This window comes from Hibiscus syriacus, unplaced genomic scaffold (genome assembly GCF_006381635.1).
Source record: "Hibiscus syriacus cultivar Baekdansim isolate YM2019G1 unplaced genomic scaffold, ASM638163v2 tig00113719_pilon, whole genome shotgun sequence".
Classification (NCBI taxonomy): Eukaryota; Viridiplantae; Streptophyta; class Magnoliopsida; order Malvales; family Malvaceae; genus Hibiscus; species Hibiscus syriacus.
The window spans coordinates 628,826-643,247 of record NW_024063467.1 but is presented as its reverse complement, the minus strand read 5'-3'; the positions used below and the strand labels follow the sequence as shown (position 1 = coordinate 643,247).

General features: G+C 32.9%; 1 protein-coding gene and 1 pseudogene across 1 annotated transcript; both read left to right on the top strand.

Moving 5' to 3' along the window:
- The first annotated feature begins 4,482 nt into the window (after window positions 1-4,482).
- Window positions 4,483-8,913, top strand: LOC120186791. Its single transcript, XM_039190640.1, has 4 exons — window positions 4,483-4,639; window positions 4,710-4,899; window positions 6,031-7,392; window positions 8,672-8,913. The coding sequence occupies exons 2-4, from the start codon at window positions 4,807-4,809 to the stop codon at window positions 8,684-8,686; spliced, it is 1,470 nt and encodes a 489-aa protein (XP_039046571.1). The 5' UTR covers window positions 4,483-4,639; window positions 4,710-4,806; the 3' UTR covers window positions 8,687-8,913.
- Window positions 8,914-10,187: 1,274 nt separating this feature from the next.
- Window positions 10,188-14,186, top strand: LOC120186744 (annotated as a pseudogene).
- Window positions 14,187-14,422: the final 236 nt, after the last annotated feature.

Genomic DNA, 14,422 nt, shown 5'->3' with positions numbered 1-14,422 from the left:
AAACCCATAATCATTTTAGTACTTGTCATTAAAAACTTAACGCGTTTAATACATAAACTATCAATTTTGATCTGTTTTAATACCTAGATTTTCAATATTTTCAAAACTTAATGTTAAGTTTTTAAACAATATACTAAAATGAAACAAAAACTAAATTTTAAGTATGCTTTGAAAAAAATAAAAATTTAGAAGTCACGATTTTAAGCAGTTATATTTGTAAGGTATGTGTATATAATATATATTATGTTAACAATTAATGATGATCGTTAATACCAATAAACCAGTGGTCTAATGTGACGAGACACTAGATTCTTTAAGCAGTATCAGAGTTCAAATCCTGACGATTGTAAATTGAGTAAACTATGTTGGGAGGGTAACTCTTACCTCTGCAGTATCCGATTGTTAATGGAGTAAACTGGGTTGGGAGGGTAACTCTTACCTCTACAGTATATGATCCGGATTAGTCGATCAATAGAAAATAAAATAATAGCAATTAAAATAATTTAATAAAAAATCAAAATAATTGTTACATTAAACGTTGAGAATACATAATGTATTATTATTGAGGACATGATTTGTTCATATTAAAGCCTTTCACCTACTTTTGTGGCTTCTGCATGTGGTATGCCGGTTTAGCTTTAGCCTTGTAGGCCCACAACCACGCGCATCCACCCAATTTGCGGGACAGTTTCTAAAATATCCATTGCGTGCCCTCCGTCACTGGGCCACGCCTTTAAATAATTGATTTCATTTGCTTGATTACTTACAAATTAAATATAAAAATATATGTTTAGTTCAAATCGTAAGCAGTTTGATATCGTTTAAGTAATGTATTGAGTTCGAGTCTATGTAAACAACTTGATATTCATCTAAATTCAATCTAAAAACTAAAGATTTTTTTTAATCCAATTCTTAATTAGAAATAGAATTTGACCTAATTAAATCAGTTCGGGTTGCATTAGGACCACTTTGGTATGAGAAAAATGTAAAGATGTTATCATATTTGATGCTTTCACATGGATGGAAAAATGTGACATACCTGCACGAATCGAATGGTCTCAATGATAAAGAAACTCGAGTTTGAGCACTATAAAAACCAAGGGTGTGAGCATTCAGTGTCGAAAGGTTGAGAGTTTATCTTTGAACATATAATATCTTATATTAATAAAAAAATGTGACATCCATTAATGGAATGAATCTTATTACATAAAAAACAGGGTTACTTTCCAAACCTATTAAACACCTACCAATCAAACAAAGACAAATACTATTTAATGTATAATTATTATGAAATATATTTTTAATTATTGGCTTAAAATTTCATCTAATAATCTTAAAATTTGTATAAAACTAAAAGTTTTATAATATATATATATATAAAGAAGATGTGCTTTTTAGGTCATGTTTACCTTTATTCTCTTTAATGTATATATAATTTATTTTATTTTTAAAATTTATTTCATTATGGGGTTATAAAGATCCAAGTTATGATGATTCACTTTCCTAGTTCCCACTCGTGTAGGATATGAAAAGGTAAAAAGCTAATTTGTTTCAATCGAAAGTAACAAATGATTTTAGGTTAAATTATAACTTTCATCAATCAATTTTCTTTTTACTCCTATTTTAGATATCAAATTTTAAAAAAAAATCAATTTACTCACCAAATTTTTTATTTACTCGTATTCTAGTAACCGAGGTGTTAAATCATAAATGAAAGGGTAACATAAAAGCCACGTCTGCTGACATGGACTACTTTTATTGATATGAAACTTTTATCATTGACAAATTAAAAGGGATACCAAACTAGGGTTTTTCTTAAAATGATGAGAAAAAGTTTTGAGGTTATTTCATAGTCTATAAAAGAAAAATGTCCGTTCATAACGTCGTTTTTCATTATGTGTGAAATCCAAACCATAGTTTGAGGATTTATTCCGCAATTAGCCCTTCTATTAAAACCGAAAGATGATACATAGGTTTTAGAGTTAAATGGTATTTTTGGCCCTTAGAGTTATACATCTTCATCACTCTAACCCTAAATCATATAGCATGCTAATGAGTGTCATTATCGAAAAAGATTGCATTTGAAAATAAGATGAAATAAACAATAAAGAAGAAGGTGTTGGGATGTCACAATCAAAAGGAGGCGAAAAGATAAACGGGGTACCAAGGCAACCGTGCAAAAGCAATAGTTTAGAAAAATGGGGGAATTTCGTTGTCCCACGTAATTCACATAATCCCAACAAGTGGATGAGCACACGTGCACAATCTTGACAAAAACACTTTCCCTTGTTCCAATGTAAACACCAAACAAAATAATATTAATACTACACGAATTAAATCACATCCATAGTAAAAAGAATAATTATTACTTTTAAATATTTGAGTTCGAGTACTATAGATATAAGGAGTGCGAGCGTCTAATATCAAAATGTTGAGATTTAAGGTTGATAGTTTTTAGGGTAAATTATGCGTTAATATCTAAATTAATAATTTTGGTCCGTTTAGTATTTAAGTTTTTAATTTTTTTAAATTATGCTTAAAGTTTCATTTTTATTCTATTTTAATACACACCGTTAAAAGTTTTAGTTTTTGTTTTATTTCAATATTCCCGTTCAAAATTTAATATTAAGTTTTGTAAAAATTAAAAGTTTAGGTACTAAAATGAACCAAATCAGATAGTTTATGCATTAAATGCTTAATTTACCATAATTTTTAGTTTGATTTTATTTTATTGAGTTTGATTTTTTTTAAAAATTAATTCAGTTAATGGATCTAAATTTTATTGAAGGATAATGTATTTAAATTTATGACTTTCTTCTTAAGATAATAGTGTAATAATTTCTTATACATTTAAATATAATTATAATAATATTTTATATCTTTATTTTTTTCCAATTAAGTTTCTATTTACAATATATATATATATATATATATATATATATATATAGGATGGGAATTTTACTTCAAAGAGCGAGTTGAATTTTAAGTCGATAGAATTTTCTTAAAATTGGATCGATGAAGTTTAAAGTGGAGGAAGTATTTTTCCCAAGTTGGACTAGCCCGAAACTTTATCCAATCTAACCTATATCCATCCTTATTTATGAATTATACAAACTTTATGCCATTAAAGATGAAGCAAGAAGGTAAAGGAGAACGATCACACTTCTAGAAAATTTAATTCTCATATAATTTAGATGTTTTTTTATTGATAATCTAATTTCACACCTCATAAATTTATAATAATTGACAATACTCAACATAAAATCAGACAGTAGTCTCGATTCTAACAAATTTAACCTATTGATATTTTTGTTGGCTTATATAACAAATAAGCCCCTAAAATATATCATATTTTTATTAAAGTACTTAAAATAATTTTTTAATCAAAATAGGTATTTAAAGTATTAAATATTTTTTTATTTAAATTCTAAAAAATTTGACATGTGATATTAATTAAATAAGACTTCAGATAAAAAAATTCAATACTTCAAATATCTATTTTAATTAATAAATGTTTTATGTGCCCATTTTAATCAATAAAATATTTTTAAATACTTATTTTAATAAAAAAATACAACACAACAACAGACGGCAAGCACATTACATTACAAAAGTCACGAGTTTCTCACACCTTACTGGCTCTTTTCGCCATAACTGAGTGGCATCATCAGAAATTTTGAATAAGTTGAAAGGGCAATCCCGTCAAATTATTAGCTACGAAATAAAATTCGTTAACCGTTATCGTGTTCGGACCTTCGTAAACTTTCTTATGGCATCATTCCCCTAAAATTTGATACATATTATATAAAATTTACATAAGAATATTTTTAAATAAACGATTATGAATGAGATTTTATGTCCGTTTAATTAAATGAATGAATAAGAAAAAAATATTCGTTCATTTATATTCGTGAACGTTCGATAATCACGTTCGTTTTTATTCATTCATTTTTGGTCATTCATTTTTGGTCATTCGTTTATGTTTGTTTATGTTCGTTTATATTCTTTAAACCCATTTGAATTACAGAGACTTAATAAATTTTAATTTTAAACACATTAATATTTTTAATTTCCATTAATTTTAAACTTAAATAAAAAAATACTAAAATCAATTAAAGAAAATATAAATCCTATAATTATTTGAAAAAAAAACTTTTCTCAAATATAAACCCAATTAATGTTATGTTCGTTTACGTTCGTTTATTATTTAAATGAACAAACATAAACGAACATGAAAAAGTTAAATTTATTAATGAACGATCGCAAACAAAAAATTTCGTTCGATTATTTACCGGCCTAATTGTGTTAAAACTCAAGATTTTAAAAAATAATAATTGTTATTTTAATCACGGAGATCATTCGATTAAATATAATAATAATTATTGTAAAACTAAAATAAAAGTAAAATATATTTTACTTTTTAAATTTCATCCGGAAAAAAAGAAAGCAAAATACAACTGATTGCAACAAATAGAAAAAGAAAAACTAAAAGCAGTGGGCCCCCATCATCTCTTAGGCTGACGTGGCAATAGCTCGGTGCAAAATGGATGAAAACTGGAGGAAAACGACGGGATGAGAATCGAACTGGAAGAGAAGGCAAGAAAAGGAAATCAGAGCTCTCAGCTGATCTATACGAATTAATTTAAACAAAAAAAAAGTTTCGATTTTTTAATTTCATTATATCATTTCACTCAAGTTGTCTTCAAATCGTTGTTTGAGATTTGTTGAATCTTGAGAGTTAGAATAGATTTGAAGTTACATGAAGCTGATGTTAATAACGCATCGTAATAAGATTATAAATCGAAGATGAGAAGTGTAAACGACAGCGTTGTAACCGTTAACGCCGCTGCCTCCGCCATCGTCTCAGCCGAGTCCAGAGTCCAGCCTACCACAGTTCAGGTATATCCACTTTCACTAGTAGTCTTTCTAAAAAAAATCTTTTGTTTTTTTGTTTTTCATGATTGGCTGCCGAGAAAAGTACCGGAAATTCGCGATTTTCAGATTTCTTAAGCTCTCTTCTGAATTGAGAAAAGTTAATTTCGCGATTTTCTGATTTTTTTTTGAAAAATCTCTTGTTTATGTTATTTGCTTGTTGTTCTCGGTGTTGAAAAATCTGAAACTTATTTGTGATCCGTTTTCAGTATTGAACTTTAATTTTCTTCGGTCTCTGTTTGGTTGCCAAGAAACTGAGGGAAAACTGAAACTAATTGAAATTCGGATTTTGAGTTCTAAACTTTAGCTGAGGTAGGTAGTCAACTCAAGGTTATAGTTTTACCTTTTTGCTTTTCATGCTTCTTAAGAATAAACAGCAAAAATGAAAATCTTATCATTGGAATTCAATTAAAAAGTTAAAAAGAAATAAAAAGATCGCTTTACGCGTATACTTTAAGGAGCAGATTTGAGTTTAAGAAATTAATTCTTTTTCTTTTTAAGTGAAAAGGTAATCTTTCTGGTAGTTTCAAGTTTGTTCGGTCAGTTTTCTACAATTACTTCACGGTTTGGGTTGGTGAAGCAGCTCCTCTATTCATTCTAGTGTTATCCTACCGAAGAACTCTCTAATATTGCCTTCCAGTGGAAAATTAGTCGATTTGGTTTACACAATTTAAAAGCAATGGAGCTCATTTTGATATTTGATACAAGTGATTTACGTCTCTTTTGCCATCATATTGAACTGCCTATGAAATCTTAATCTAGGAAGAATGCAATTTGATCTGCAGCCAACAAAGGAAAATGGAAAGCGGAGTTTTATAAACATATTGCAACGATAAGATCCAGGCAGAAAAAAATTATCAATTTTTATGCGGAACTAGTTATTGTGATGTAGTCATTATCATGTTGCGGTAGGCCGGTAACAGATAGTTATTTGTTGATCTTGCCATTCATTAATCTTTCATTGGCATCTTATTCTAGCAGTTGAGAGTTGAAACCAATTTACCTATATCATTCAATGCCTTATAGAGAGTGCTTGAGGATGAAAATAACTTATTTTCTGTATGGAATACTGAATCACGCTCTTTTATTTAACAACAGAAGAAACGATGGGGAAGCTGCTGGAGCTTTTACTGGTGTTTCGGATCTCATAAGAACAGTAAGCGAATTGGCCATGCTGTCCTTATCACTGAACCAGTGGCACCTGGAGCTGCAGTTTCAACTGCCGAAAATGTAAGCAATCCGACTGGCATTGTAATGCCCTTTATCGCCCCTCCCTCATCTCCTGTATCATTCCTGCAATCGGATCCTCCATCTGCCACCCAATCACCGGCTGGATTGCAATCCCTAATTTCCCTTTCCGTTAACGCCTACTCTCCCCGTGGACCTGCATCCATTTTTGCCACAGGCCCTTATGCACATGAAACCCAGTTAGTCACACCACCTGTATTCTCTACTTTGACAACTGAACCATCCACAGCTCCTTTTACACCCCCTCCAGAACCTGTTCAACTGACTACACCTTCATCCCCTGAAGTACCGTTTGCTCAATTGCTGACTTCTTCCTTGGAGCGTGCTCGGAGAAACAGCGGGATCAATCAGAAATTCGGATTGTCCCATTATGAATTTCAGGCTTGTCAAATATACCCCGGGAGCCCTGGTGGTAATCTCATATCACCCGGGTCAGTAATCTCTAATTCTGGAACATCCTCTCCTTTTCCTGATAGACGTCCAATCATTGAGTTCCGCATGGGGGAGGCTCCCAAAATCTTAGGATTTGAACATTTTACTACTCGAAAATGGGGTTCTAGGCTAGGATCTGGATCATTGACACCAGATGGACTAGGGCAAGGTTCACGACTGGCTTCTGGATGCGTGGCTCTAGATGGTCTGGGTTTGGGTTCAAGATTGGGTTCGGGAACATTGGCACCTGATGGTTTGGGTCCTGCCTCAAGAGATGGTCTACTTGTGGAGAGTCAAATTTCTAAGGTAGCATTGCTTTCTAATCCGGCAAATGGACCTAAAAACGATGAGATTATAGTTGATCACAGGGTCTCTTTTGAATTGAATGGGGAAGATGTCGCACGGTGCCTCAAAAACAAGTCATTGGTTTCAAGCAGAATCTTGCCAGATTATGAATATCCGAAGGACTTGGCGGAGCAGGGCAGGGTAGAGAAAGATGGACTAACAAATGATCAAGAAAGTTCTTTTGAGCTATTTATTGGAGACACATCCAAAGAAACAGATGAAAAGGTTTCAGGAGAAGCTGAAGAGGACCATTGTTATCAAAAGCATCGTTCTGTTACTCTCGGGTCAATTAAAGAGTTCGACTTTGACAACAGAAAAGGTGAAGCTTCTGATAAGCCCACTGTCAGGTCCAAGTGGTGGGCGAATGAAAAGGTTGCCGGAAAGGAAGCTAGACCCGGTAACAACTGGAGTTTCTTCCCTATGTTGCAGCCAGAGGTCAGCTGATTTTGTAAACTATGCAACTTAGTTTCACATCAATGCATAAAGTCATAAAACTGGTTTAATGGATTTGCAACAACACTAAACCACTAGCCTTTCAGTTGTTTTATCCGAAGTTTGTACTTTCTTCGATAGTCTCGGTATAATTAGATGGTGAAGTGAACTAAAAGGCTATTTTCAGTGGTCAGAAGAGTATTTATTCCTTACGACCTAAAAGATGATCCGGCGAGCGAATAGTTCATAGGGATAAACAGTGTGGGTACTGATAGGGCAGTCTTTTAATATTTCTTTACCTAGTGTTATACCAAAAACAAAGTATCCACAATCCACATGTAGTGTTGTATTATTACTATTATTCTCTTCTTTCAAATATTTAATAGTAAGAAGGATATTTTTTTTCTTCATGCTAGTAGCCAAGATGAAATATTGGCAGAGGCCGAAATATTGAACTTTTTAAGAAAAATACAATGGCTTATTAGGTATTTAAACTCAAAATTCAGAAGACAATGCATAATATGTCTAGTATTTAAACTTACAATGACCTAAATTGTTATTAGACAAAAAAATTTAAGAACATGGGATTATCCTCCTTTAGTTCAGCATTTACTTGATAGAATATTTAATAACTTTTTTCTAATTTGAATTTTTTTTTACATGAGTCGAAATACTATTAGATCAAAATCTATCGAATATATAAAATTTTACAGGGGTCAGGGCCCCTTTGGGTCCCAACATAGCTCCGTCTATGGTAATATGTAGCTCATTTGGTGATTTTTGTGGTTCATACATTGGCCTCAAATAGTAATAATCGGGATTTGGACATCTCTCCCGTTTCTCACTACACGACGGGATTTAGTCGCTTTGCATATGCGTACATCGAAAGTACTGAGGTCTAAGGACTCTTGTAGGATATACGCTTAGTTCGAACCAAAACGAGCACACCTTCATACTTCAAGTCTTGAGGGATTCATAGTTTGGTGTTCAGATAATTTGCATCTAGTTAAGCTAGTTATCCAAACTCTGTTTTTCTTCACACACACATATATATATATTCATATATAATATATATATATATTCATATATAATATATATACATATATATATAGGTACAAGAATACGATCTTTAGGCATGCATATACCTGACAATAACGTTCGAGTCCGGATAACATGGTAATTAGGCACAAGAATTCTGCATAGCATTGAAGCCAGAGGGAACATGTTTGGTGCAGAAGTGGTTGATAAGTCCATACGGTTTTAATAGACATTTGTTTTGTAGGGCATGGATCATTAAAGCGATGAAGTCCATAGTAGGCCATAGAATGATGGCCATTAATGGTTGATGCCAGCAATATATATGCTGGCTAAGCATAAGCAGAACAATGTTTGGTTAGGTAGCAGCCAAAGCTTTAATATATCTGTCCACAAAAATCAAAGACAGAAAAGATGTAACAAGCTGTGCCCAACATAAATGGACTCTGCTTCTTCACCATCCACATTATTATAAAGATCAATGGGGGGATTTTGAGGGCTCACTTATGTTCTGGTGCCTTTTCTCCTATCCCTGTGTTTATGTTATTGATCTGTTTTTACCGAGTATAAGCTTCAAATTTGATGTTTTTCTTTTCTTTATCTCTCACTTGTCGGTTTAAAGTAAAGGGTAAATTACAAATTTAGTAACTGAACTTTACTTCACTCACCGTACTTTAAATCTTTTCAATTTTCTCACTGAACTTAATACATTAGGTTCTTTTGGTCACTCGGCCGTTAAATAGTTAACGGCGTTAAAATGAGTTGTTATGTAGATGCAAAACGACGTTGTTTTGTGAAAATTTTGTTTTTTTAAACATCGTTTTTAATGTCGTTAACTATTTAATGATGAAGTGACCAAAATAGGAGATGGAGTATAGTTAAGTAAAAAAAGCAATATATTAAGTTTAGTGAGGAAAATGAACATTTTTAAAGTTCAGTAAGCAAAATTAGAGAAAGGGTAAAGTTTAGTGATGCAATTTGTAATTTATCCTAAAGTAAATTATCGAGTTCATGTCGTGTAGACGAGGAAAACAATTCAAGCACAGTTTTTTCTCTGTCTTAAGAGTTTGACTTTACCCCATCAATGGAAATTGAGTGATTTCAAAAATAAAATAAATATTCCAAATAGAAACAAGGCGAGAAGTGAGTCCATTTTCTTTTCCTTTTAAACCTTTTCCGATTCTGCCAAATTAATCAGTGTTTAACAATTTCAAGTGAAGTGATTCTTTGTAGGATGTAAATAGGGATTGTTATGGTTCGGGTTGAGTTTTTGGCTCACTCTAATCGAATCATCTAAGCATAATACTCATTCACCCGTCACCCGATTTGATTTGATATTAAAAGAAGTTTTTTCTGATTTAAAATTTGATCCGATTTGTCTCGACACATACACTTATATAATTTTTATTTTTATCTGATAAAATAAAGATTTAATTGAAAAAAAAAGATATAGATGTGTATCATAATAATTATTCTCAAATATATAAAAGTCAAATATATTATTATTTTTGGGTTGGATTATAACAAGTATTTTTCACTAAAAAAACTTAAATTCGAATCGATTTGATCTAACATTAAAAAAATATTCAAATCTATTTTTTTAGAAAATATAATTTTATAAAATCAAATCGAGTTAGAATTTATTCAGTTTGTATTAAATGTCAATACCTGAATATAAAAAGAAAAATTAAGAAAATCAAATGGGCTTATATGGCCGGTAATCGATGTAAACAATCTCTATTGGTCCTAATTCAGAACCGGACATGGCTGCCGGTTTACAACAAATGGGCTTTGAGAGTGAAACATTTCTTAGGTAAAATTGGTCCACCAGGTTAGGCGGATAAAAGATTGATATATTAGATCATCTCTAAAATTAATTTAAGATCTACGATATTTGTTACAATGATTTGGAACTCATCACGTGAATATGACGAGTTTTAACAAAATAATTATATATTTTTTAAAACTCGTCACGTTTGAATAAAAATATTATTTACGAAAACTCGTCACGTGGGCGTGATGGGTTTAACTTATTTTATAACATTTACTGGGTTTTGTAGGTCCTATACGGTAGGCAGAAAATATAATTGGAAAAATAGGGTTGTTAGATTTTTAATTTGGGATCTATGATATTTGTTACAATGTTTAAGGAACTCTTCACGTCGAGGTGATGAGTTACAAGTCTAAATAATTTTTTATTAATTTTTATCACATTGAGGATAAAAATTTAAAAAAATATATTTTTTATTGTAACACGTCGCCTTTACGTATTAGACAAATTTTGCCACATTCTTATGCTGCAATCACTAGGTTTTCAAAACAAGCGCAACCATGTCCTTAAATCTGCCAGAGTACCATAGATTAGATTAAGCAATTCCATCAATGTAAGTTCAAATGCACCAACAAAATTAGTTCAAGTTTTATAATTCGGATTAATTGATTATTGAATTAGATATATATGATTAAAATAATAATTACTTGTGCAATATACCCTTATTATTATTGTTATTTATTATTATTTAAATTAGTTTTTTTGAGAAAGAAAACACCAAAAGCAACAAAAGAGAGGAAGGAATCAGATCCAATTGAAGAATATCAATGTAAAAAAAAATGAACGCACGTGGAAATTTTCAGCTGCTTCTATATATTTATTTGTTTTTAAAATATTTTATGATTAATAATAATATTCATTTATCTTTAATATTCTGAATTCAACGTTTCACATAAGACAATTCCGTCAGTTTTGCCTCAGACATCCTCTCTCTCTCGGGATGTCTCCCTTTAATATTCTGAAATCAACGTTTCAGACAAGACAACTCCGTCAGTTTTGCCTCAGACATCTGTCTGGCGATGTCTCCCTACGGCAGCCTAATATTCAGTATTTGAGGTAGCGTTTTACCGGAAATATTAAAGTATTAATAACATTTTCGGTAACACCTTTCCTTAGCTAGTCTATATTGAGCTGTGTAAATATTCAGTGTTTATTGAGCTGTTTACGGCATCCAAACATTGTGCAATACTATGGGTCCGAAAAGGTGTGTCCCATGTATGGCATTCTGTTCATTGGTCCTGACATCTTGTATTGCTACGGTTATTTAGAACATTTACAGACCAAAAGGGTTCTGGCTTCTATCTAAAAGAGTTGCACTTTATATATTGAGAAATAGTGAACTATGACTAGAAGTCGAGTATGGTTATGTTAAAATTTTTGTTTAACATATTTAAAAGTTCCATTGTCGAAAGGATTCTATCAGGAAGCATTGCTCTTTAATATTGAGAAATGGTGAATCATATAATCCTAATAAACTTTTGGGAACTATATTTATGGTTACTTTAACTACCAGACTAAAGTTTACTATAACATGTAAGCATTTTATCAGAAAAAAAGGCCAAGGCAAGGAGGATTATTATGATTAACTTACAGAACTTCGGGAAAATTTTTTACAGGTAGATGACAGGCTTTACATATACCTTGAGTATGTGTCTGGTGGGTCAATTTATAAACTTCTTCAGGAGTACGGGCAACTTGGTGAGCCAGCAATTCGAAGTTATACTCAACAGATCTTGTCTGGCCTTGCATACCTACATTCGAAGTCTACTGTCCACAGGTAAGTCAGTTAGGCATCTAATATTTTTGAAAGCTTCACGGGAAGCTGTCTGTTGATTTTTTTCTCAAAGAAAAAATACCATTCACCATCCTGTTCTCTATTTCTTGGGCAGAGATATTAAAGGAGCACACATACTGGTCGTGGCGTTAAGTTGGCAGATTTTGGGATGGCAAAGCATGTACGTGCATGCTTAATCATTTTTGTTTTAAGTGAATTTAATCAGATTGAACTTGAGGTAGTCCAAGGTTGTGGAGATTATATTGCGACTCATTTATGCTACATTATTATTCAACTATAAGGTTTTCTCCTTCAAGGTGATTTCCTACTTTTAAAACACATGCTTTGCAGATTGCAGGGCGGTCATGTCCACTTTCGTTTAAAGGAAGCCCTTATTGGATGGCACCTGAGGTCAGACTTAATTTTGTCTTTGATTTGAAGGGTTACATCAAGTTCTAGTCCATCACTTAGGGGGGAAAACTATTGTGTATCTGGTTTTAGCTTTCTTCAACTGTGAAACCTTCCCCAGGTTATAAGGAATTCAAGTGGGTGAACCCTTGCTGTGGATATATGGAGTCTCGGATGCACTGTTTTAGAAATGGCTACAACAAAACCTAGGAATCAGTATAAAGGGGTCAGTTGTAAAAATAGCAAGGATAGTATACTTGAAATTTTAGAGCTGTTTAGTTGTCTTTAATTATATTTCTTTTCGGCGTATAAAAATAAAATTTCAAGCATATTATCTAATTAAAGTTTTCATTTTGATTTGTCTGAGTTTTTCACGTCAGGTTGCTGCTATGTTCAAGATTGGAAATAGTAAGGAACTTCCAACCATTCCAGATTACCTCTCAGATGAAGGAAAAGATTTTGTGCGGCAGTGTTTGCAAAATAATCCACTACATCGTCCTACAGCGGCACAGCTTTTAGATCACCCATTTGTAAAATATGCTGCTCCTTTGGAAAGGTCTACTCCAGATCCTGAGCCTTCAGATCCTGCCCCTGGTGTTACAAATGCGGTGAAAGCTCTGGTATTTTTCTCATATTGCTTTACCTAATTTGTAATTAGGTTGCGACTGTGCTCTATATCATTTCGTTTATTAACTTAGAAAGGTTCATTTTGGCTATAACCAATGAATCAGTTTCTATATAAATATTAGCTGGGTCAATCATCCTTGTGCTAATGTCTATGCTTAAATGCTGCTGCTGTGGAGAGGCTTCACTATTTAACTTGAGTAATTTATTCTGAAATCGTCGTCATGTGATAAGTTACCGGGTTGTAATATGGACCATTAATATGAAACCATGCATGGGGGATGCTGAAAATTGTCATATAATCTGAACAAACATCGTCTTGCCTTTAGATATGCCCGATTGCGGTTCTATGATATCCTCTATGTCTTAGTCATGTTGTAACTTAATGCTTGACCATTGGCACTTGGCAGATACCAGTTTACCTGGCGCTTGGCAGATACCAGTTTACCTATTGCTTACTTTCTCATTTGAATGTATATTGCAGCTTTGTCCAGATGCAGACTTTTTCGTTGTTATGCCTGTTTGTGTTTGTAGTCTGACTTTGTTATGCATGTTTAATTTGTGAACTTTCGCAAGTTACCTATTGTTATTGTTTTTGCTGGCTCATTGGCTTCACAGGGCATTGGCCAAGCAAGGAATTATTCCTCCTTGGAGTCGGAGCAACATGCTGTTCATTTGTCTTGAGTTTCTTCCATAGGAAGCCCTCTTTTGCATTCAAGATCGCCACATCGGAGTGGAAGAATGTCTCCTTCTCCCATATTTAGCCCACAGATCACTTCGGGCTCATATACACCTTTGACAGGGGCACTGATGCTATTCCTTTCGGTTATCTGAAACAATCAGCTAATTTGCAAGAGGGTCTTGGAAGCATGCCAAAGCTACCAAATGGTTTTTATGATGGACAGTCTGTATTGGCTGGTCGTGTTTCTCGACAGCTTCTGAAGGATCATGCTATGATGAACTCATCACTAAATATTAGTCCCAGCTCCCCTTCACCCAACCAAGCCAGTGTTATCATGTAAATTCTGAAGGTTTACTGATCTGAATGTCCTTTGTGTCTTATGGCTAATAGTTCAGTAAGGAACCATAATGGAAATTTTAGGAATACGGTTGGAAGTGCAGGGAAGTGCAGGGAAGTGAGGTGGCTTGTGGAGGTGACTGATAAGTAGTAATCTGCCATGGATCAGTGTTCAGGACCAGTTCAGGATCAATGCTTTGTGAATGATAAAACCGTCAACAAATTGATTCCTGTGGCTGTAAGACGTTTGATAGACCATTTATTCTGGCGAACCTCTTCCTGTAGAATCGTATCTTGATGTTGTAAGTGGTTACTTGACATGGTATAATCTGTACAGAGTCGA